General features: G+C 55.2%; 1 protein-coding gene across 1 annotated transcript; it reads right to left on the bottom strand.

The window, feature by feature from the left end:
* Positions 1-335: 335 nt before the first annotated feature.
* Positions 336-21,454, bottom strand: INAVA (innate immunity activator). The gene is made up of 11 exons (XM_034667658.1): positions 21,294-21,454; positions 14,836-14,984; positions 13,946-14,070; positions 13,293-13,409; positions 12,351-12,573; positions 7,340-7,393; positions 6,280-6,490; positions 5,885-6,058; positions 4,160-4,251; positions 3,540-3,889; positions 336-2,231 (listed from the first exon to the last, which is right to left on the bottom strand). Exons 1-11 carry the CDS (start codon positions 21,452-21,454, stop codon positions 2,136-2,138), a joined length of 1,752 nt encoding a protein of 583 aa, XP_034523549.1. The 3' UTR covers positions 336-2,135.
* Between the last annotated feature and the right edge of the window lie 1,451 nt (positions 21,455-22,905).

Below are 22,905 nucleotides of genomic sequence, written 5' to 3'. Positions count from 1 at the left end.
CATCACTGACCACGGCCCAGGCTGGCTCGCAGGAGGCCTTCAGACCTCCTGTGGGCTGCCACAAAGTCCCCTGCCATTGAGAAGGTGATTCCCAGAGCCTGTGCCCTCAAGCCCTGGAGACCCAGGGAGCTTTGCCAGGGATTGGTCCTCATTCCATCCTGTCAGGGAGGCAAAGAACGCGAGAGCCTCCCTCTACCACCCCAGCCCTCCCACCGCTCCCTGGAAACCTGGATGGACCAGCTGGGGACCAGGAAACTCTGCCACTCCAGGCAGGAATCCGGGGCAAAACCTCTGCTCAGAAACTTGCCACAAAAGAACCTTCGTCGTCAGCTGGACCAATCACAAAGAACGGACTTTATTGACATATTTGGCACTAAAACCCACACACTTCCAGCCCCGCCGCCAAGTACCAGGCATCATACAGGACCAATAAGTTAACATAAAGGACGCTCATGTGTGGGGGTGCTTAGATGTCTCCGGGCTCAGCTAGGAAGCTCTGGGCTCCTGGGAGGACACGGGGAGGGGAGATGGCTGTATACCAGTGAAAGGGGCTTCGAGACAAAATGATAGAGAACAGAATCCAAAGTAGGACATTCGAACGTAAGGGGACCAGCGTCCACCCAAGAAGTGGGGGAGCTGCAGGATGGGGTCAGAGCACAGTGACAGAAATCCAGGTGCTTGCCCTCAGGCTCTCCTCTCCTCCCCCAGATTCCTCTGACGGGCCACCTAAATTCCTCCCTCAGCAACCTTGTGCAGTCGGCCACACTGCCTTCTGTCCAGTGGGGAGAACTGTGTTCCTTTGGGGTCAGACATCAAAGTTCTTGGAGGTGTAAGCTATATTTGTAGTTTCTGTCCAATCCAGGGCACTCAGAGGGGAAAGGGCTCTGCATGGGCAGAATCAGAACTCTGCTCTCCCTAACCCCATCTCGCCTCCGTTCTGTGTTTTCTCCTCAGAGCAGGAGCTCTGAGGGCAAAGAAGCCCAAGGACGAGAACCCAGGGACTATGGGATGGTCTTCGCACAGGCCGTTTCCAGGCCTACTCGAGTCTTAGCATATGGGACAATTAACGAACACCCTTAAGAGTGAGTATTCCCATATTTGTAAAAATAAGGACGTGCCCTCTTTCAAGGAAATCCAGTGTCAGGGCAGAAGAACAGCTGGGTGGGCGCGGCGGGGCAATGACCCCCACCCCCTCCTGTGAGAACATGCCACACACATGGTACCCTTCCAAAAATATCTGGAAGGCATTGCTTTTTAGGACTGTAATGAAAAAGGGATAGAAGGAAGGGTGGGGTTGCAAGTCATTATGATGCCCAGAGAAGGTGGTCAAAGTATGAGCTGTCCTCCCCCAAACACCACCACAGGCCAGCCGCCAGCCCGGTCCTCCTAATGCTACAAGCTGGCAAAGCCTCCAGTTCAAGGCTCAGAGGTCTGAGGAGATGTGGGAGCCCACAGGGGCACAGAGAGCATATGGTGAGTGACTAGGGCCCCTCGGGGGGGGAGGTTATGGGGTGAGGAAAAGAGCGGGGTCCATCTAGGAAGACGATACTCCATCAGGACATATGATCTTTACCACCTCATGTGTGCATCACAGAGCACGTTATGAAGGGGAAGAAGGTTCTCCCCCTGCCCAGACACCCTACAGTACCCAGAGAGCTGGGAAACTGCGGGGCGGGAGAGGCACACTAGTATGCCTCCAGCTGCAGTGAGACAGGCGCTGTTCTCTGCGGACATTCTCGGAGCCAGAGGGTAGAGTCTGGGAGGAATCCCAGCGCGGCCCCCTCCGCCTCACGCGTCCCATCGCTTGCAGGAGGAGACAAATCCTGCCAGTCAGACAGGCAAGGCCTCAAGTCCAGTAGACCGAGCTCTGGGGAATAAAGCATCATCATATTATAGGGATCTTGAGGACAAATCACAAATATAAATCCTAAGGCCAGGGTTTCTGAAAAAAAAAAAAAAAATTAAAAAAAAAGGCTCAGCCCCGGCTCATCGACCTGCGATGGGGGTAAAGGAGCTGAAGAAGGCACTCAAGGGTGGGAGGGCTCGGCTCCAGCCCTGCTGTCCAACAGTCTTTTCTGGCATTTTCTGGCAGCCGGGCCGAGGCATTTGAGCCACGCGGTGACAGCTGGCCTTGGTTACACCTGGCTGAGGATCTCGCCATTCTCAGGCACAAAGACTTGCACGGGGGCCCCTTCGGGTGATCTCCGGGGCACATACACTGTGGCCACCTGCTAGGGTCAGGAAGAAAGGAGAGATCTGTGAGCAAACCAGGTAGAAATGTCCGGACAGCAAATGCAGGCACACCATTCCTGTCCCTTAAGGACGCTGACTGGCAGCAACATGGGCCCAGCCACTCCACCCCTGCCCCAGTCCCAGGACGTTCTATGTCCCCCAGTGATCACCCTTATCTATTTTCCACTCCAGCTTTCTTTGGGGTGTGACAAGCACCCTGACCTCCTCCTCCCCGCCTTTCCTGGGCTCCCTTCTTGTCACCCTCCCTGTCGGGCAGGTTGGGATGGGCTGGGCCTGGGCTGAGGACAGGTCCAAGCTGGCAGGAAGGGAAAAGCAAAAGCACGTCAGCTGGAGGGTGCGGCCTGGGACCAGGGCCAGGCTGCTGCCCAGCCAGGATGCCAGCTGCAGCCCAGAGACCTGGTGGGTGGGGGAGGGACGTGCAGCTGGGCCTACTAGGAATCGTGGGTCTCAGAGAAGCACCCTGTTGGTAACTTCTGCAACACACCCCCTGCAGAGCCCTCCGTACCAGGGAGAAAGACAGGACTCCTGTGTTACCGCCACTTCCGGAATGAAAAAACTTGGGCCATTGAATCCAGAGTGGACACCCTTACCTCACGTCAGAGTGCTCTATCTTACCAATCTGGTCCCTGACCAATAGTAATACGACTTACTAGCACTTACTATACACGATTCTGATCATTTCACACGTAATAACTCACTTAAAGGTCATGGCCCGCTGAGAGAGACAGCTGGCCAATCATTATCAATTCCGAGTAGCAGGGCTGAGATTTGAACCCCCTAGCCTAACTTCGGAGTCTGTGCCCTTAACCATCAGCCACCCTGCTTCTCAGCCCAGAGGCGTGGACGGCTGTCCAGAGGAAGTTGACCCACAGGCACTCACAGGTCCTGGCTTTCGCAAACACGTTTTCAGACTCCCTTTGTCCTGAGCCTTCAGGTCAGGAAATCGGGGGGGGGGGTTAATTCGGATTGGATTTCCGATTATGAATAGAGGTTTATCTGCTTTGCGGATCATCTATGGAGCCCTTAAGGAAAAAAGTCTCCGCTCTCTGCCAGGATCACCTCCACCCGCGTATGTGGGTATGTGCTCTTGAGCCAGAGGCAACATTAGGAGGGGCCCCAGGGGAGTCCCGAGGGCCTTCCAAAGGCCCCAGGGGAGTGGCTCTGCGGCGGTCCCGAGCTGGGGATGGCGGCGGCCACCACCCTGTCGGCATACCGCGGCTCTGCTCCGGGGCCCGCTAGAATTGCAGCCCGTCCCCTATTAAGGGCCCGGGACCCCGGAGCCGTACCTGTGTCCGGGCCCCCGGGGCTCGCCCAAAGCCCTCTCTCCCCGGAGGCAGGCTGCGGACGCGGAAGGCCCCCTGGCGGTCCAGCGAGTGCGGGCGGCCGCTCCGGAGGCGCGCGCGCTCGTGCCACGACTTGAGCTCCTCGGACACGGCCGCCTTGCTGAGCGCGCGGCCCGCGGGGCTGTCTTTCAGCGACGGCGTGCGCACCACGCGGCCGCGGGCCGCCACCGGGCGCTGCCAGCGCAGCAGCGCCGCGTCGTCCTCGTAGGCGCGGCCCAGGGCGGCGCGGCACAGCTCCCACTCGGCCGGCGGTGGCANTTCGGCCTTCGGGACCCGCCCGGAAGGAATCCGTCCTGAGGGAGGAAGGGGAGGCGCACTGAGTGTGGGGGGGCCTCCCTGAGGCTGGGAGTCTGGGAGGCCAAGGCTCTTCCCTTGGGCCTGGGGTGGGGGTGGAGGTTGGGGGGGTGAAGATAAACCGGTGAGGCCGCCGCTCGCTCTGTCTCCGCAGAGGAGGCATGGCTCACAGGCCTGGGTCTTGGGTCAGACCTCCCCCCAAATAAACACCCAGACACCCTCCCGGCCCTCATGAGCCATGCACCATATCCCTCCTGCTGCATTCACACTTCTGCGGTTTGCGGCAAGGATGCCCCTGCGATGTTCCCTATCTTCAGCTACGTGAGGGACCCTGTGTCCCGCGGCATGACAGCCGCAGAATCTGTTCGGGTAGCCATTGTCGGATATCTAAGCTGCACCTGTAAAGCTGTGTGTGGCGCAGACCTTGTCAAGGAAGTAGATGGCGGGTCATCCACAAGCCAAGGAGAGAAGCCTTAGAAGAAACCAACCCTACCCTGATCTTGGACTTCCAGCCTCCGGAACTGTGGGACAGTGAAATTCTGTCATTTAAGCGACCCACTCTGGGGTATTTTGCACCACCAAACTAATACAGGGGAGCCGCCTGTAGGTTGGCCCTTCAGAAGGGCAGCCGCCCAGGACTCACAGGGGCTGAAATTCCGCCTTCGAGGGTTAATATGCCCTGTGGTGGGGCTGTGTCTGCCCAGAGGGGGGCGCCTTTTACTGATCTGCACAAAGGCACTGTTTGTCACCTAGCCCTGGAAGTACATTAAATATAAGATTCATTGCTTGACTGGAGAGCAGTTGTCCCGAGCTGCGCCCCCCACCCCGGCCCGTCCAGCGCTGCCTGACAAGCACATGTAAAGGCACAGAAGAACCCAGCAATCGTGCCCAGGGCTTTCGTGTGGTGCAGCCAACACTGCGGGGCCTAGCTCTGTCACTGAGACTATCACCAAGAAAATTGGGAAAACGCTTGGAAAACAACATGCAATTGATTCTCATTATTTGCGGATTCTGTCTTTGCAAAATCTCCCACAGGGAAAATGTATTTGTAACCTCAAATTAACACTCACGACACTTGTGGTCATTTGCGGACGTGCACAGAATGGTGAAAACTGTGAGATGCCCACTAGGCACGTTCTCAGCTGAGACAGAACAAGGCAGTGCTCTGACTTCTCGTTTCGGCTTTCATACAATAAATGAGTATCCTCTCCACGGTCGATTTAGTGTCCCGTGTTTTGTATTTTTGTGCTTTCTCTTGGTGACATCCCTGTTTAAAACGGCCCCAAAGCATAGCGCTGCAGTCTGGTGTTCTTAACTGCAGAAAGGCTATGGGTGTATCTTCTGCAGAATATACATATGAGATGAGCTTTATTCCAGCATGACCTAGAGTGCTATCGGCCAGGAATTCAGTGTTAATGAGTCAATAATGTATATTAAGGTGTCTTTAAACAGAAACACACATTAAACAAGGATATGTATTGATCAGTTGACAAAAGTGTTGTGCCCCGAAGCTCTCAGGAGCCTAACCCGATATTTTCCCTGGGAGCAATGGTTCAGTATTGCTAATTTAGCGTTTGCAGTGACTTTATGGGACATAAAACTACCGCAAATAATGAGAATCGACTGCACATCAGTTGAGAAAGTGAACCACCCATTGCCAGTGACCGATAATAAAACAATCGTAGGCAATTGCCGAAGTATCTACCAAGTTCCATATTCTCTTGCCATCAGAGAATATGGCTAAGGGGAGAAAACATGAATTGTGTTGTGCAGAAAACAGCTTGCTTCACGAATGACGTGCCTCTGGTTTTGCTGACTGTGTGTGGCACGGCCTCTACTGAGAGGTGCCCCAAGAAGGGATCCCATGGAGAAGCCACAGCGCCAGCCATGTGTCACCCACAGTCCCACCTATATCCTAGAAGCCACCACCCTCCAAATGCAAGCTGTCCCTAGTGGGTGCCCCCTCCCCCTGCATCTACAGGGTGACCTCTTACCTCAGAGATTGCGACGGGCCCCTCCTCCCCTGTATCTCTGGGGTGGCGGGGGCGCTGGTGCGGCCGTGCCACTGGCCAGCAATACTGCGGACGGGAGCCACGTGGTAGGAGGCAGGCTCCAGCAGCCACAGGTTGGACGTACTGGGCCCATCCTGTGGCGTGGTGGCTGGGCTGCTGCAAAAGGATTAGAGACAGGTCAGGGGCAAGAATGCCTCCATTGAGGGGCTCGAGTTGTGCAGAGGAAGGGGCATACTGGAAGGGGACCCCAAAACTCACACCTCCCACCATCACAGTTAAGGAGAGGGGCAGTCTCCCGTGCCTTACCCTGTTGTACTCCTGCCCTACCCAAGCACAACTCCCACCTACTCCCCACCCGCCTTTCTCCCCATCCTGACCTGGACTCGCTATTGGGTTCAGAAGACTTTCTGGGCTTCTCGTAGGGGTGGTCCAGGCTGGTCTCCTTCCAGGGGCTGTTCTGGATTGGGGCCCGCTCCAGGCCCGCAGTCTCAGGTCCTGCTGGCTGCAAGCCCTCGAGGCTCTGGGGTGGGAGAGGCCGGGAAGGTGGAGCTGGGGACTCCGGGGGAGGTTTTAACACTTGGGATTCCTCTGCAGGGGCAAAAGAACCTGGTGAAGGTGGGGGCTGGAAAACTGGCCCAGGAACCTCCGTGGCCCGTGCCTTGCTCTCCCTCCTGTGGCTGCTTGTCTGGCTGCTCCAGGCTGTGACTCCAGGCCCAGACACTCGAAGATGTTTTCTTCTCCTTTGGGACTTCTCTCTCACAGCTGTTTCACACCTGCCTCCTTCAAGAAGCCTCTCCAGATTGACTCTCCTTAGCTCACATTATTCCACCTTCTAACCTTTGCTCCTACTACCGTGTCTGCAGCTAACTTCCTGCTTACTGATTTTTCTTGTTCATGCCGTGCCCATGTGTGCTATTCCCTTATTGACCTGGGCACTCCCCTAGGCAGGACTGCGTGATCCTCTGGGTCCACCTTGATCCCCAGCATCCTTAGGGTTTATAAACAGGGTTTTTTAATCTGTTGACTGTGTTTCCTTCCCTAGTGCTACCCTCTAGTCAAAAAGGGCAATGATTGTGGCCAGATGGCTCTTAGGGTCTGACAGATGCATGTTGAAATAATGTCCCAGGGCAAAGGCATGGACATCCCAGATCTTATAGGCTCTGCTAGAATTCACTTTTTCCTTCCCTGTCAAAATGATTGAACTTCTAGAATGGGAAAGGGTCAGCGCATCCCCATCCTCAGAAGAACATGCGCAGGGGCACATAGAAATTAGCATCAAGCAGGAGTGGAGACCCTGAGCCCAGCCTGGCACCCCTGCCTTCACTAGTTCACTAAGTCTCCACTCTCCACTTGAAGTCCTCACTAGTGAACTCTGCCAAAGCCCCCCGTCTTCCAGAAGCCCAGCCCTGACAAAAGTCCCTAAACTACCCCTCTCACCTTCCTCCAGGAGCAGCCCATCTGATAGAGAGCTGTCATCTGAGGCACTGAGCTCTGGGAAAGTCAAAGGGGAGAGAAGGAGGTGAGGAAATTAACCTACAGATCTGGGTTAACCAGCAGTATTGACCCCACCCCTTCCTGATAACATCCCTTATCAGGAAATACCAACTGTATACTAAATACTATATTGGATATGAATTTATGACTTGGAAGCAGAAAAAAAAAATCGGGAGTTAGGAGTGAGAAGACAGGAAACCTGATTTTAATCCTGGCTCTGCCATTATCTATGCAACCTTGAATAAGCAATTTCAATGCTCTGGGCCTCAGTTTCCCCATCTGTCAAAAAAGCCAGGGCTTCCACTGGCAGGGTTTCCTGGCGGTGGAAGGGAAAGGCAAAGTGTCATTTTGGAAGGCCCTTGGGATGAAAATTATTTTCCTAACTTTTCCAGTCTTCTGAGATCATAAGTACAATTCAAGGACCCCAAATCTGAGAAATCCTGCATTACCAGCCCCAAGAGCAGTGCACAGTGGGAATCTGAGCTGTGGGATCAATTCACATTGGTCTGGCTGGATATAGAAGGTTCTTCAATTGGTGATATGGCAGGTCACTTGAAGGAAATGAGAGTATGACATTTCTGCATGGCCTAGCAGCAGCTGCGACCCAAGAAATCCAAGGGAACTTCTATTTCCCACTGCCCTTGAACAAACTGAAACTTCAGACCTTGAGAATACTCTTAAAGTGACCTGGATGGAATTCACAAAGTGTTTTCAACTATGTTTGATAATGATCATGAGGGGACATTAGCAATAGCTAGAATTTCTATTGTGCCAATACTTTTCTGAGTACTTCATATATATTAATTCAGGTGATGGTCACAACCACCATGTAAGGTAAATACTATTATCATCATGTAACAGCTAAAAAAAAAAACCGAGGCTAGAAGGAATTGAGGAACATGGTTTAGGTCAATCCACCAAAACATGACTGAGTCAGAATTCATACCCAGACAGTCTGACCAAGTCTGGCTCATCACCACTACCATTTATCGGCCCTCCTATTAGTGGCATCTAATGCATAAGTCATTATCCAGAAAGTTCTAAGAAAAGTAAACAATTCCAGCCATCTTGAAATCCTTTATAACCGGGATTAGCAAACTGGGGGTCCTTGGGCCAAATCCAGTGAACTGTTTTTATAAATAAAGTTTTACTGAAACACAGATACAGATTTGTTCAGTGATATCTGGCTGCTTTCGAGCCACAAGGGCAGAGTTGAGAGGCTGTGACAGAGCCCATGAAGCCCATACAATATTTACTCTCTGAGCCCTTACAGAAGTTTGTCAGCCTTTGCTCCACAACTTAAATGAAATAAAAACTCTACCCAGAGTAGTTCTTATACCCTGTAGGGCATACTGCCCAAGGAGCTGGGCCCACTCCAAGTGGCGAGCTATTTCATGCTGTGCTTGGCTCCTACTAGCCTTCGCTTTGGGGTTCAAATGAGGAGACACCCTTTCATTGAGTTCTGGTTCTCTGCCTCTGATCTTTTACAAAACCCTAGAGAATAGAGAGTTTTGTTTTTCACAGATGTCAAGTTGAAGAAATTGTGGGACTGGTACTATCATGGCCCAGCAACGCAGCTGGGGTTAGAGTCATGCACTTCGGTTTGACTATATGGTCTGGGAAGAAAGACGTCACGTCCGATCATCCCTAATCTTCACAAAAACAAGCAGATCATTGGCCACAAAAAGTGCACTGCGAAGAGGGTAATCTGGAGACCCACTGCCTTTGGAGAGGTAAGGCATGGGTGGGGCACATCTGTCTGCCACCAAACACGAGCCGCTCCTGAGGGCTGCTCCCTGTCGCAGCCACACTACTCCGACCCAGCCCTGGATCAACCCTGCCCTGCCCTCAGTCTAGCAGTGGCCACGGGACTCCCCAGGTGGGGAGGTAACTATAGAGATCATACCCACAAACTGAGCATTCTCAAAGGCTGCACTGTTTAACAGGTCGCCACTAGCTACCTGGGGTTATGTTAATTAAAATGAAATAAAATTAAAAATTCAGGTCCTCGATCACACCAGGCACATTTCAAATGCTCAGGAGCCCTTCTAGCAGCTACCATATTGGACAGATATAGAACATGAAATTCTAGTAGACAGCATTGCTTAAGGCACGTGTGGTCAGTCAACAAACGCACTCTGAGCACCTACTACAATCAGAGGTGTGTGTTGCGGGGAATTTCTCCTCAAGTTCACTATGGTAAATTAGTTTAACACCTGACTGCTCCTTGCCACCTGCAGGGTATAGCTAATTACTCCCACCTGGCATAATTAGTAATTATCCTAAATCAAATAAGCCTTGTGTGGAGACCCAGGGGGCGGGGGCTTTTTCTTTTTTTCTTTTCTTTTCTTTTCTTTTCTTTTCTTTTCTTTTCTTTTCTTTTCTTTTCTTTTCTTTTCTTTTCTTTTCTTTTTTCTTTTCTTTTCTTTTCTTTTTTCTTTTCTTTTCTTTTCTTTCTTTTTTCTTTTCTTTCTTTTCTTTTCTTTTCTTTTTTTCTTTTCCTTTCTTTCTTTCTTCCTTCCTTCCTTTCCTTTCCTTTTNCTTTTCTTTTCTTTTCTTTTCTTTTCTTTTCTTTTCTTTTCTTTTTTTTCTTTTCTTTTCTTTTTTTCTTTTCTTTCTTTTCTTTTTTTCTTTTCCTTTCTTTCTTTCTTCCTTCCTTCCTTTCCTTTCCTTTCCTTTCCTTTTCTTTTCTTTTCTTTCTTCCTCTTTCTCCTTTCCTTCCCTTTCCCTTTCCTTTTTTGTCTTTTCTTTCTTTCTCTTTTTGTTGTTGTTTATTCGTTTGCTTTTTCTTTTTAATTCAAAACACCTTTCAGCTACTAGTTATTAATCCCTTTCTACTTCCTCCTTCCGGAGAGAGCACGGCTGGGCGGGGAGCCACAGAGCAGGAATTACGGGCTAGAGCCACTGCCTCCTGTGCGCCCAAGGGAGGACATCAGAGCCCAGAACCTCAGGCCCACAGTCAAGGTCGGGTTTGAAGGGGGAGAGCGTGGGGACTATCTCTGGTCTGGAGGGTGAAAGGCAGCTGCTCTGCCCCGTTTCTTCTCTACAGCTCTGTCTTCACCTGAGCTGAGGGCCCCGAGAAGGTTTCAGAACCTCCTGTCTCCCATGGAGGGTTAACCNACCTGAGCTGAGGGCCCCGAGAAGGTTTCAGAACCTCCTGTCTCCCACGGAGGGTTAACCAAAGCCCCAGGCAGGTCCTGACCTACTCACAGCCCCCCACAAGAAGCGTCACTGGTAGCAATGGCAGCAGCAGAGTGACACTGCCCCCCCACCCCAACATCTGCAGGCTGGTGAGCAGAGAGCCTGCTGAGCAGTACCAGCTGGAGGGGGCACGGGGTGGGGGGGCGAGACAAACCGGGTCAGGGGCACTTCTCCCTCTCCTGCCGGCTCTCCACCAGCGCAAGCAAGTGAGCCCTCAGAGACTTTCATGCCCAAGCCCATAGCTTCCTTCCAAGGGGGCAGTGGAGGGGGGGAACTGTCAAGTCGTGGGGAGCCTGTCAGAGTGGAGGGAGGATGGAGAACATCTATTCCATCTCAGTCTTGCAGACCAGGAGTACTGTCTTGCTCCCAAGCCAGGCCAGAGCCAGGCAACCCAAAGAAGTCTGGCCATCTGAGCCTGGGTCAGGTGCACTGTGTCCTGTGTTTACTGGGTCAGCTGTCACATGGAGGCCTCTCCTCCCTCATTCTCTGCTTCTGCTGGAGGTGACCAGGGACCTGTCTGGTTATGCCCTTTCTCCCCTACATTAGAGACGGCGTGTGGCAGTGGGGACTCCCACGATCTGTGTTGAGAGCAACCCCTTGTCCAAGGCATGGGCCACTGGCCATGGGAGACTCTAAATACAAGCGTCCCCAACCAGGGGAGGAGAGCAGCCTCAGGGAAAACCAACCCACGGTGCAGGGGTAGGAGCCTGACGGTGGGAGGAGTAAATAATTCTCCCAAGCCCAGATCAAGGCCTTGGCATCCAGTTCTGCCCCAGGCCACCGCTCCCCACCCCACCCCAGTTCTCTCCCCTGCAGCAGGGGGGGTCTGGGCCCCATGAGAGGCCTGGGGTCGGGGCAAGCCGTGGGCATGATGCCCTGAGAACTGGCAGGGAGGGCTGCAAGTCGACCTAACAAGCTGGGTTTGGGTCCGGGGAGAACAGGAGCCACATCGAAGGGCTCGGAACCACTTGTTGGAAGGTAACTGGAACTAGATACACGGATGTCCAATAATGGGGACACCTTCCCAGGTACCCCACAGCCCCAAGTCTCTGGGCCATGGGGCTCAGGGACTAGACCAGAGGCCCAATAAGAGTGGAGAACAGAAGTGGAGGACTCCTGGTGACCAGGGTGGCTCTAGATACTGAAGCGATGGTGGCATGTGGCATTCGTGGTGCTGGATTTCACCCTAAACACCCCACAAGCAGCTATGCGCCTCTGAAGTGATTCGGAGAGCAGCCATAGTAGCAGCAGCAGGCCTCTGAGCTGCCTGACACAGGCCCGGGGCAGCACATCAGCTCAGAGCCCAAGGCTCACAGAAGCCTCACGCTTCCTGACCACACCCGCCAGCCCCTGGGGCCTGGAGGGCAGGAGGGCAGCCCTGGCTACTGCCGCTGAGCAGACCCTAGGAATAAGCTCGGAGTCAGCCTGGGGAGCACCCTTCTGCCCAGGAGGCCTTCTTGAGGGCAGTGGATTTTGAGGAGGATGAGGAAGGAATTGGATGCTTTCTAAGGAGACGGGGGAGAGGGTCTCAGGGGATGGAGGAGCCCTTTGCCAGGGCGTGTTGGGGCTGCAGAGGGCCAGGATGGGGTAGAGGTGGACCGAAGAGGCAGGTGTCCTAGCTAAAGCTTAATTTGGAACATTAAACACAGTGCTGGGCACAAAGGCAAATGCAGCGGCCCCAAGCCACGTCACCTGCCATCCCACGTAAGCTCGCGCATGGCCCAGGGCAGGACTCTATGTGCGGCTGGCTCACCTCGGCCCAGAGGCAGGGCAGCGGCGGAAGGGGGCCCACTGGTGCGCCGCTGCTCACCCAGGCAGCGCTCCAGCTCCCTCAGCTTCTTCTCCTCCTGCAGCATGGCATGCTTGCGCTGCCGCCGGGCCTGTCTGCTGAGGTTCTCCTCCCGGCACAGGCGTCGGGCTGCCTCCGCGATCTGCAGCTGCAGGGCCAGCTCCCGCTCCAGGCTGCTCAGGGGGTCCTAGGGAGGGGGGAGAGGCAGGGGGCTCACTAGGGGACACAGAGAGGGGCCCTGAACCCACGCCCTGGATCCTGACCCTAAGCCCAGGAAGCAGACAGCTGTGACCCTGGCCATGGGCCAGAGGGTGAGGTGGTGGGAGGTGCCCAAGAGCAATCTTGTCGGCCTGAGAAGCAGGCAGGGGGATCCACCCACCAGCCTGCCCCCTGAGCCAGGCCGAGTGGGAACCAAAGGGGGACACTTTCCCTCCTGACCCCAGGGGTTGGTCAGGCAAGCCCAGGGGAAACTTGCCACCTTTCACACCATGGGGAAGGCATTCTAGGGCCCAAGCCACCCCCACTGCCTGCCTGCCTGCCATGATGAGAAGAAGGACAACCCTAGGAGCCTGAATCAGCTATTGAAACAGGCCATTGCCTCTCTGGGCTGGTGGCTGAGCTCTTAACTGATCTGCCTACTGGCGACCAAACCTAGTGTCCTCTCGAGTTCCCAGCTCTCCTGGTTCCTGGGGTGGCACCTTCCCCACGGCCATTTGGGCTACAGGTTAGTGGGAGCCCCTCATCACCATGGAGCCAAGCACGCTGACTGGGTGTGACGGGGTGGAGTGGAGACGGCCACAGCCCGGGTGAGGGCACGGTGCTCAGGAGCTGCCCCACCAGCTGGTGAGGCCCTGGCTCGGTGATCAACACTTGAAGGGGGAGACACGGCCTGTTCGAGTCCCTCACCTCTCTGTGCAAGGCCCGCTCGTCCAGTTTGTAAGCTGCTCCAATCCTGCGGCGGACCTTAGGGGCCTTTTCCCCTGGTTTGAGGGGATACTCAGCTGGCAAGATACCCGTCAGCTCCTGCGGTGGAAACAAAGTCAGCCAGGCCCCTCTCTACCTGCCCAGCCCTCGGCCAAGCAGAAATGGCCAAGCCCCCGGGCTCTGCACTGCCTGTGTCTGCCCTTCCCCCGAGGCCCCTGCCCACTCCCCACCCCACCCCATCCCCCGGGGTGCTCTCCCCGGCCTCTTCAGGGCACCCCCTACCTTCCCTCCTCTTTTCCTTCAAACTTCAGATCTCACCTGCTTCAGAGATCTACTCTGGCCCTGGTTACAGTCCCACACACACCTCTGTCTACTCCCTCTCCAGCCCCTCTGTCCTTCGCTCCCTGTGCCTGGGGCCCCACTGGGCTGACGCCTTCTCTCCCTGAGGCGTCCCGTGTCCAGGTCAAATGCTGCACACACAGGGACTCCAGGCACCACACCCCCATCTGGTTTCCAGAATTCTCTCACAAACGGGGTTCCCTTCCCTCAGCTCCAACATCCCAACATTGGCTCTAGGGCTCCTCAGATTAACCCCAAGTTGGCCGGGGGGCCGGGGGGCCGGCCGAGGTTCTCACCGCCTCCCTGAGGCAGAGTCTCTTCAGCTCCTCCAGGCGCGCCTCGAGCCGCTCCTCCAAGGCCCTCTGCTGTTTGCGCACCGCGTGGGTCAGCTCCTTCACGGGGGACACGGGGCTGTCGGGGCCTAGGGGGCGGCAGGGCATGGCTCAGGGAAGCTGAGGTGGGAAGACCCTCTCAGACACTTGTTAACTATCCCCGGGGTTGGGGGGGGGAATGTGCTCACATGTGCGCGAACACACACACACACACGCGTGTGCACACATAGCCTCATCCCTGCCCACACATTACAGGTCAGCTGCTGCGGCCTGCGTCATAACCACAAACACCACATCTCCTGGCTGTCCGAGGTGGCAACAAGGCAGCTCCCGGGGAAGGGCCGCACCCCGCACCCCTGCCCTGGGCGATGCGCGGTGACGGGAGGGCTGCTGGTCAGAGTCGCTCTTTCCCTCCCCACGCTCCGCCCCTACAATTCCCTTCTGCCTCTGCTTCCTCCTCCTCCTCCTCCTCTCTCCCTCTCTCTCCTTCTGTCTCTTATTCACATTCGTGCTGCTTCTTTCTTCTCGGCTGTCAGATGAGACCAGACTAGGCCCACAGACTCAGGCCAACCAAGATAGGACCTTTCTAGTAGCCAGATAAAATTTTTCCACTTCTTAGTGATCACGGGGGCCAGAGTTGCAGAGACCTGATCCAGATAGGATCAGACCTCCAGGCCAGACCATCCAGGAAAACTGCAGCCCCTCGGGTATCTAGCCCCCAGCAGAGGCCTCTCCCACCCCTCCCACCTTCCCCGACTCATCTTCCAGCCACTCAGCCTGGCCAGTCCTGGGGCCTGGGGCCTCGGAGAGTCAGGGCTAGGGGCCCACAGGGCGGGATTCCCCAAACCACTCACCAGACTGCAGGATGATGCCGCTGTCGGTGTCGCTGACCTCATCCTTACTCTCCATGGTGGATTTCTGGGAGGAGGGGGAACAGCGTAGGAAGGGGTAACACCGTTCCCAACCTGAGCCGGGATGTGGCGGTGGCCTGCAGGTTCCCCAGCTTTTGAGAGAATAATAAAACCAGCTGTAGGTGAAACCCCTTGGTTCCACACAGAGCTTAAGGAAGGATCTGATGTTTCAGGGCAGGGGGAGAAGTGAGGGCCAGGTTTCTGGGACAGTCTGGGGTGGGGGAGGTTCTCAGTGCTGGGGGTGCTGCAGAGAAGGCTCAGTGGGCCTCACCAGCAAACCTGTTCTCGGGGGGGGGGTGGTCTCTGGGCCCACCCTAGCCTCCTGCTGCCTCCTTCTGAGTGGCCACAGGGACCACTGAGAATGGGGAGAAGGGTGAGGAAAAGAGCAAGAAAGACGAGGAAAAGAAAAAAAAATGGTAAGAAAAATGGGTGGGAGGACAAACCAAGGAGGAAAGGAAAGCAGAAGGGGGAGATGTCTTCTTGGGGCACAGCTGTCCCTATGGGGCTATCCTCAGCTCGAGAACCCAGGAGGCATGAAGCCTGTCCCGCTGTCCCAGTGGGTGACAGACAGCACTTCAAGAAGTGGGTGGAGGGGCGCCTGGGTGGCACAGCGGTTAAGCGTCTGCCTTCGGCTCAGGGCGTGATCCTGGCGTCATGGGATGGAGCCCCACATCAGGCTCCTCCGCTATGAGCCTGCTTCTTCTTCTCCCACTCCCCCTGCTTGTGTTCCCTCTCTTCACTGGCTGTCTCTATCTCTGTTGAATAAATAAATAAAATCTTTAAAAAAAAAGAAGTGGGTGGGGACTGGGTATTCAGCCAAGCCCCTGCTCCAGGGTCCTCAAAGCCCGTGCTGCCCTGCCTTCTGGACCAGGGTATTCATCCAAAGGCAGGTGCCAGAGAGCTGTCCCAGAGCCTTGAAATATTTCCCAAGCCACTATGTCTAGGAGGCCCAGTGTGTGTGTGTGTGTGTGTGTGTGTGTGTGTGTCAGGGTCACGGGCAGGGTGGGACTTGTGACTAGAGCGGCAGCTGCCTGAGGACAAGGAGGAGCTGAGACCACCCACTCCTCTGGCTCCCTGGGGCTTGAGAGCACTCGGGTGGTACAGGTTGAATCACAGTGTGTGTCCACCCGGCTGGGCACCAGTGGCCAAAACAACACCTGATGCTCGTCCCCTCGCTCCTCGCCGAGCTCACACCTCTGCTCAGGGTCCCAGCTGACCAGGGCCTGGCAACTGTGGGCTGGAGCAGGGGTGGGGAGGGGCGGGCGGAGCCCAGGCAGGCGGTCTGGAAGGAGAGCCCAGCCACCTCCTCACTGAGTCAGCCCATTGAGCAACAGTCCAAAAGTCCTTCTGAGTTTCTGTCTGGAGCTTATCCTGCCTCCCCACGGCACAGGGCCACAGGGTGGAGGCGGTGGGCTCCGCCCCTCCACCCTCAGCCAACGGCTAGGAAGGCAGGCCTTGGGAAAGCTGAGCACAGAGCAAGGCAAGGAGAGGGAGAGAGGACTGCTGACGGCCCGGTCCCCAGGAGGACGTCTGCCTCTTGAGACTGGAAGAGCCGGAATGATGGAGCACGTTTATAGACCTCCATAAACCACACAGCCCATCGAAGTACCATGAGCAACAATAAAAACATAGCCCTGGAAACAATATGTACCTGCACTTTGGAATTTCAAATCTCCAGGAAAGTCTAGAGAATGGACAATAGGATTTAAAAAAAGAAAGAAAGAAGAAAAGTTTATGTGGGGCCTTTGCAAACATTCCAAAGAGAGAGACTGGCCCATGTTCTGGAAACCCAGAACAGGGCACTTAGTGGGAGAGCTACCCGTGCATGGCCCATCTCTCCCGAACCCTCATCCCTCTGGAGATGAGAGCTGGCCCGAGGGGCAGGCAGCTCACCCAACCCCCACCCGCCACAGGTACCCTCTAGCCCTCCCCAGCAGCCAGGGGCAGGTCCCTGCTAGAGCTAGGAAGCAAGGCCCTATCAGCCAGCACCGTGAACGCATTTTGCTTTGGATAAGGAAGCAGGTAATGTGCGAGTGAAGCCATTAATTAGTCACACTTGCTAATTAATTATTAACCACGAAGGCGTTGCCTTGGGAAGTTGTGATAACTCAGCCCCGCTTCCCTCCTTGACTGTTGCCGGGCATGGGGTCACTGGAACAGAGGGGTGGGTGTGAGAGGAGAGCCCCCGACACACCCCCTCTCCTCCAACGTTCACTGCCAGGGTCAAGGGGTTGGCCCTGGCATTCACAGTGGCCCCAATCTCATACTGGGCACACTCCGGGCTAACTCAAGGTTCCAAGTAGAGCAAAGAGCACAGGACCTAAAGTTGGGAGGGTCAAGTCTTAGTTCAGCCACTGCCCATGCTGTCCTGAGAGAGTTACCTGGCCTGGCTGGGCCTTCTTCCCTCATAGGCACAGACAAGACAGTGTCTAGGGAAAGCCCTTTCCGGCTCCCTGCTCTGGACCCCTGTGGACAATGTCGGGGTGGGCAGGAACTCCTCCACAGGGCCGTGTAGCCGTCGCCCTCCTCACCGTGGGGACCCTGCCCAGCTCCCACCTTCACCAGCAGGATAGAAGTGTCTGGAGCCTGAAGTGTCAGGCATTGCTTTCAGATAAAGGCGGTTCCGGGGCCCATGCCCAACCCCTTCCCAACGCAGGAATCCCTCCCTGCCCTCTAGCCCCCTGCGGCAAGCCCCAGTCCTGGTCCTAGGAAGCAGTCCACCTGACTGAACAAGGCCCCTGGGAAAAGGCAGAGGAGGAAAGAAGGAGCGAAGAGGGAGGAAGGGGAACACCAGCGCAGTGTCCCTCAGGCTGAGCCACTGAGGACCCTCCCCCATCACAAATGTGCCCCCAAAGCCACTCCTGGGCCTCTCCCTTTCTCCGGTAGAGACTAAGGCCTGGGAACTACAGCAAAACTATGGCACGGGGCTCCTCATCTGGGCCCACCAGTACCCCCCGATCATCCCGTGCCCGAGACACAAGGAGGAAGGGGGTGTTGGTGACGGCTACTGCAGCCCCCCCCCCCCCCCACCGCCAGCCTGCCCCTCAGCCCCAAAGAACTGCTCCACCCTGCCCTGCCCTCACCTGCTTCTGGGGTTTAGTCCAGGATTCCAGAAACACCCCCGGTTCCCAGGTCAGGGGGCTGAGGGGTGTCGCATGCCACCTCAGGGTGTCCCAGGCCACTGGCCAGCCCCCCTGTGCTCTCTCTCTGACCTAGCTCCAGCTCTCCACTCACTGCCTGCTGCCGACAGCCGCCCCTCCCTCTGGTCCCGCCTGCTGGCCTGCCTGCCTTTCCTCCTAGGCTGCCTGGCGGGCCAGGGGAACCAGGTTACTTGTTATGACTTGAGTCAGAGGGGAGGAGCAGGTGAGCAAGTCCTTCCCTGAACTAATCCTGCTGTGGCTGTTGCCAGCAGGCAGCTCCTGGGCCTCTGTACTTCCGGGGGGGGGGGCGCATGTGTGTGCGGTGAGTAGGGAGAAAGGGGCTCCTCATGGAGGAACCCCGGAGGAAGGCAACAGGGGTCACGTCTTCGTGGCCTCGAGGGACAATAATGCAACGTGGCGAGCTGTTAGGTGCACAATTGCCCTCCTGACCCTCGGTTTCCCATTCCAGAAATCAAGGCTTGCAAGACCCCAGAAGTAGGGTGAAAGTCCGCTGTCCATGGGGATACCAGCAGGAAATTGACAAAGTGACAAGAATAGGTCATTGCTCTTTCCATACACTGAAATGCAAACCAAGGCCTGAGTTTTGTCTCTCCCAAATCAGGCTTAAGAAAGCTTCAGGCAAGGCAGTAATTAGGGAACTCCCTATGGGAAGGCTCTAGGGTCCTAAAGAAAGCAAGGGTGGTGTTCTCTTTCCATCCTAGACATTTCGCCCCAGGGTCACCAAGGCCTACCTATTACTTACATCCATCCCTCAATAGGGTCCCTGGAGGACTATGCTGAACCCCAGTCCTGGACCCTGCTCCACAGGAGAGCCACTGTGACCCCAGCATCTAAGCCCGCTCCCCAAACATGAGGGGCAAGCCTCCAGGTCTCCCACCACATTGATCCTCAAGCAAACCAAAAACGGTTCAGAACTCAGCACATTTCATTGGGAGAGGCAAGGGCTAAGGCCACCTGTTGTTATGCCACAGACAACACAGAGACATACTGAAGATTAAGGACTACACCCCTCAACATTTCAGCCCACCACCCCCTTTCTCCCACTCTCCGATACTCCCACTGTGCCCCTCAACCCTGGGGTTTCGGCACCTCAACATCTCTCTGGATTGCTTCCCTCCTCCAGCCCCATACCTCCATCCCCACCTCCAAACCCCATCCCCTTCCCCATTCCTCAGGGCTGGGATGGTGGAAGAAGTCTGCTCCACCAAAAATCTCCTGTGGGGCTGAGCTGTGTCGCTGAAGTCCCATCCCAGTCCCTACACAGACCCCGCTCACCTTCACATTCCTGTACACACCCTCTTTCCAAACAGTGCTAGCCCCAGAGTCCTCCGGGCTGACCACCTCCTTCTCTCCCCAAGCTGAGACTGAGGGGCCCCAACAGGGGGCGACCCCTCCTGTGATGTGGAGCCAGCTTTCAGTCTGGTCTCCCAAAGAGCCTGCAGCCCTTCCCTCCCCCTAGTCCTCCCCATCCCCCAATAGGCTTGTCACATTCTTTCAATGACAAGCACAGAGAGATTGACTCAGTGTAACTGGTCCCCTTCCTCCACCTTGCCCATCCCCCAGCTCCAGGTGGGGGTTGATGGAAGTTTCTAGAACCAGCTGACAGCATGTATTTTAATGCACAAAATGAAATTAAGAGAATCATTAAGAGAACCAATTATATTGAAATACAGTTCTAAAAACAGAAAAGCATGGTAATATATATGCCTCTTTATTAACATTAAACAGGATCCAGCAGTGGGCAATTTCATAGAAGTGATGAATGTGAACAATACTTCAACACAGTTATGACGACCGCAATGTGATGTAAAACTGAATTTTATTAAGGGCAAAGTCACAGGTACTGCCTATGGTTTCTTGCCTTTGTAACTGAAGGCAATGCTAAATTTTTGTTAAAGGTTGGTGTGAAATAGAAATATTTTTTTTTCCCATCTAAGTTCACAAATCCTCTGAATTCTATCCATAGATGCTTTGGTGCTCAGGACCCAGTTAAGAACCCCACCATCAGGTAACCCCCCCCCCATCTCTGAGCACAGAGGAGAGAAACACAGATAATCCATTCACTGCATTGAGTCCCTGGAATTCTCAAAAACCCCTCATTCCCTCAAATTCACATGCAGCATTTCCTGACCAGCAGAAGATGAGGTTTGGGATGGGGATAGCAAACCAACTCTCCCAAGAACCGCAGATCCAATGGGACAGATCTCACTGTCTGCCATGCCTGTCAATTCAAAATACCAAAAGGGAGGTGGGTACCCCAGAAACTGGCTGGGAACTTTGGGGTTCAGTGCCTCCCTCCCAGCCAGCCTAGGGGGCTGGGGGACTGATGAATGCCCTGCCCCAAACCCCAGAAGCATCAACACCAAGACCACGACTTGGTGGTGGAGGAAGTGGTTTCCTTGAACAGAGTTAGAGTACTTGGAATCTGACTGTTGAAAGGAGAAAAACTGTATCTGTTTCGGGTTTTCACTTCCCAAGGACAAACCCCGAATCAGGAAACTTCCACACTCTGTAGCCATCTACTTCAACATTTTTTAAAAGTCCATTCCTTAAGTTTCTTCTAATACATGAGATTGGAAGTTGTTTAAAGCAAGGGCCCCATCCTACCATCCTGACATTGCCACCAGCACCCAGCCGAGTCCGGTCTCAGGCACTCCTAAAATCCCACTTAATGAATTAACAAAGGAATGGTCAGCCGCCGGAGTCAACAGAGCAGAAAGAAGCCAAGTAGCCCGGGACCCTCTAGGCGAAGGCGGGTGGGAGAAGGCTCCTGAACTGTTTCCTTTCTTCGCTCTTCTCTCTTCCCACTGGGAAAGGTGTTCGCCTCCAGCAGGCGCTGGTGGAGTGGGCTAGACAGAAGAACTCCACTCCAGCCTGGAATGCGCCCTGAAATCAGACCTCTAGGCTCTCCTTTAAAAAGCCCCTTTGTCCGGTCCACCCTGCTCCCCTCCCCCACCGCGCCCTCCGCATCCAGGCGGCCCCAGACTTTGCTCCTTTTGTTTGGCTGCTTTCTGGCTTCCCGGAACCTGGCCAGGGGATCCACAGGCATGGGGAAGGTCGAAGGAGAGGGGTTGAGGAGTCGGAAATGTGCACTTTGGGTAGGAACTTGAAATTCCCACCCCTTTTGTAAATTACTCCATTCCTTGTAGGGCCAGCTCCGCTAAGGCCGAAGACCATGGGTTCAGGAGCTTGAACCCCCCAGTTCACCCGCGCTGCGTCCCCCTAAGTTTTCCCCCTTACCTGTCCCATGGAGCTCTGGCGCCGCCCGCCTGTCCCCGCGCCCCCCGTTCCTGCCTCGCAGCTTCAGGACCTGTTTGTCCAGGCCATCTCCTCTCTCCCCGCGTCTCCCCCCGGCCTTCCCTCCCGGGAGGTATTTCATTTAACTTCGGCATTTGCAGCATCCCAAATGTTAAAGATCCCAAGACATCTGTCCCCTGGGGCATACCAAGGTCCAAAGGAAAGAGGGGAAAGACGCAAGAAGGGATTCGAGATTCCGAGCCAGGAGTCGGGGCGGGGCCCCGTGTCGGGGTGGTAGGATGCCAGCAGGAATGAGTATCCTTGGGAGACCCCCGTCCGAGGGGGCGAGCTGCCCCCTTCTCCCGCTTTGGGACGCGGGCGTGGCGGGACACCCCCGGCGCTGCCAGTTTCCGCCGCCCGGGCGGGAGGAGGCTCCGCTCTCCGGCCGAGGGCCGCTTTTCATCCGCGCGCTCCCGCCTGGCCGGGGGCCGTTTCCATTCCTGGAGACCCTGGGGTGAAAGAATGAGCGAAGCCGGAAAGAGGGCGCCGCGCCCCTCCCTCGCAGGCCCCTTCCCCTCCTTCTCCCTCGCTGTGCACCGCAGCCGCGCGCTGGCGCACCCGGCATTGCCTCCCCCTCCTCCGGCCCCAGCCTAGTCCTCCTCCTGGGCTCCGGCTGGTGGAACTCGGGCCGGGCAAGGAGAGGAGCCCACTCCTGGTGAGCGCCTCCTACTGTTAGCGCTAGCCTCGTGCGCCTCCAGCCCTCCATTCATTCACTCACTCTTCCCGCTTTCGGCTGCGCACGGAACTTAATGACAACCTACTAGTGCTCAGCACGGCGGATCACAGTTCCCATTCTTCCCCGGATGATTCCCCAGTTGAGGCGAGTAGCAATAGTATCGATGAAGTAAGGGCTAGAACCCAGGGCCGAGAGACAGAGAGAGAGAAGAGGAGAGGAGTCTGGGCCAGACGGAGGGTGGCAAAGCGGGAGAAGGCAGTGCCAAGGGCATTTGGGAGATGTAAGGAGCATCTTGAGGCAGCAATGACGCGATATCCAAAAGCATAATGGCAAAGAAGCGCAGTAGGTTCTGGGAGCTGCAGGGAACTTAGGGTGTAGGATGAGGAAGAGGGAAAAGAAAAAGTGGCAGGCAGAGGCTCATCAGGAAACAGGGTAGCTTTGTACGGTTGTCCAGGTTGTGTACCATACTAAGAGGGAAGATTCACCCGTGTTCTGCCCACCAAACTGTGTGCCTTGGTCATGCCTAGAGGTGGTGACTTTCTCTCATTTATACAAAGGCACTGTCTGAGCTAAGTTGACTGAAGAGCTGTGTGGGCTAGCTAAGATTTAAGATTTTTATCCTGAAACTGAAGAGAGGCTACTTGTATTAGTCAAGGTTCTCCAGAGAAGCAGAATCAACAGGATATACGTGTGTGTGTGTGTGTGTGTGTGTGTGTGTAAGAGAGAGAGAGAGATGGAAAAAGAAAGATTTATTTTAAGGACTTGTTTCACGCTATTGGAAATGCTGACAAGTCCAAAATCTGCAGGGTGGCCTGACATGCTGAAGACCCAGAGAAGATTATGGTTCGAGTCCAAAGGCACTCTGCTTACAGAATTCCT

Source organism: Ailuropoda melanoleuca, chromosome 8 (assembly GCF_002007445.2).
Source record: "Ailuropoda melanoleuca isolate Jingjing chromosome 8, ASM200744v2, whole genome shotgun sequence".
In the NCBI taxonomy this organism is placed as follows: Eukaryota; Metazoa; Chordata; class Mammalia; order Carnivora; family Ursidae; genus Ailuropoda; species Ailuropoda melanoleuca.
Note: the sequence above shows the minus strand (reverse complement) of the source record. Positions and strands in the feature narration are given on the sequence as shown.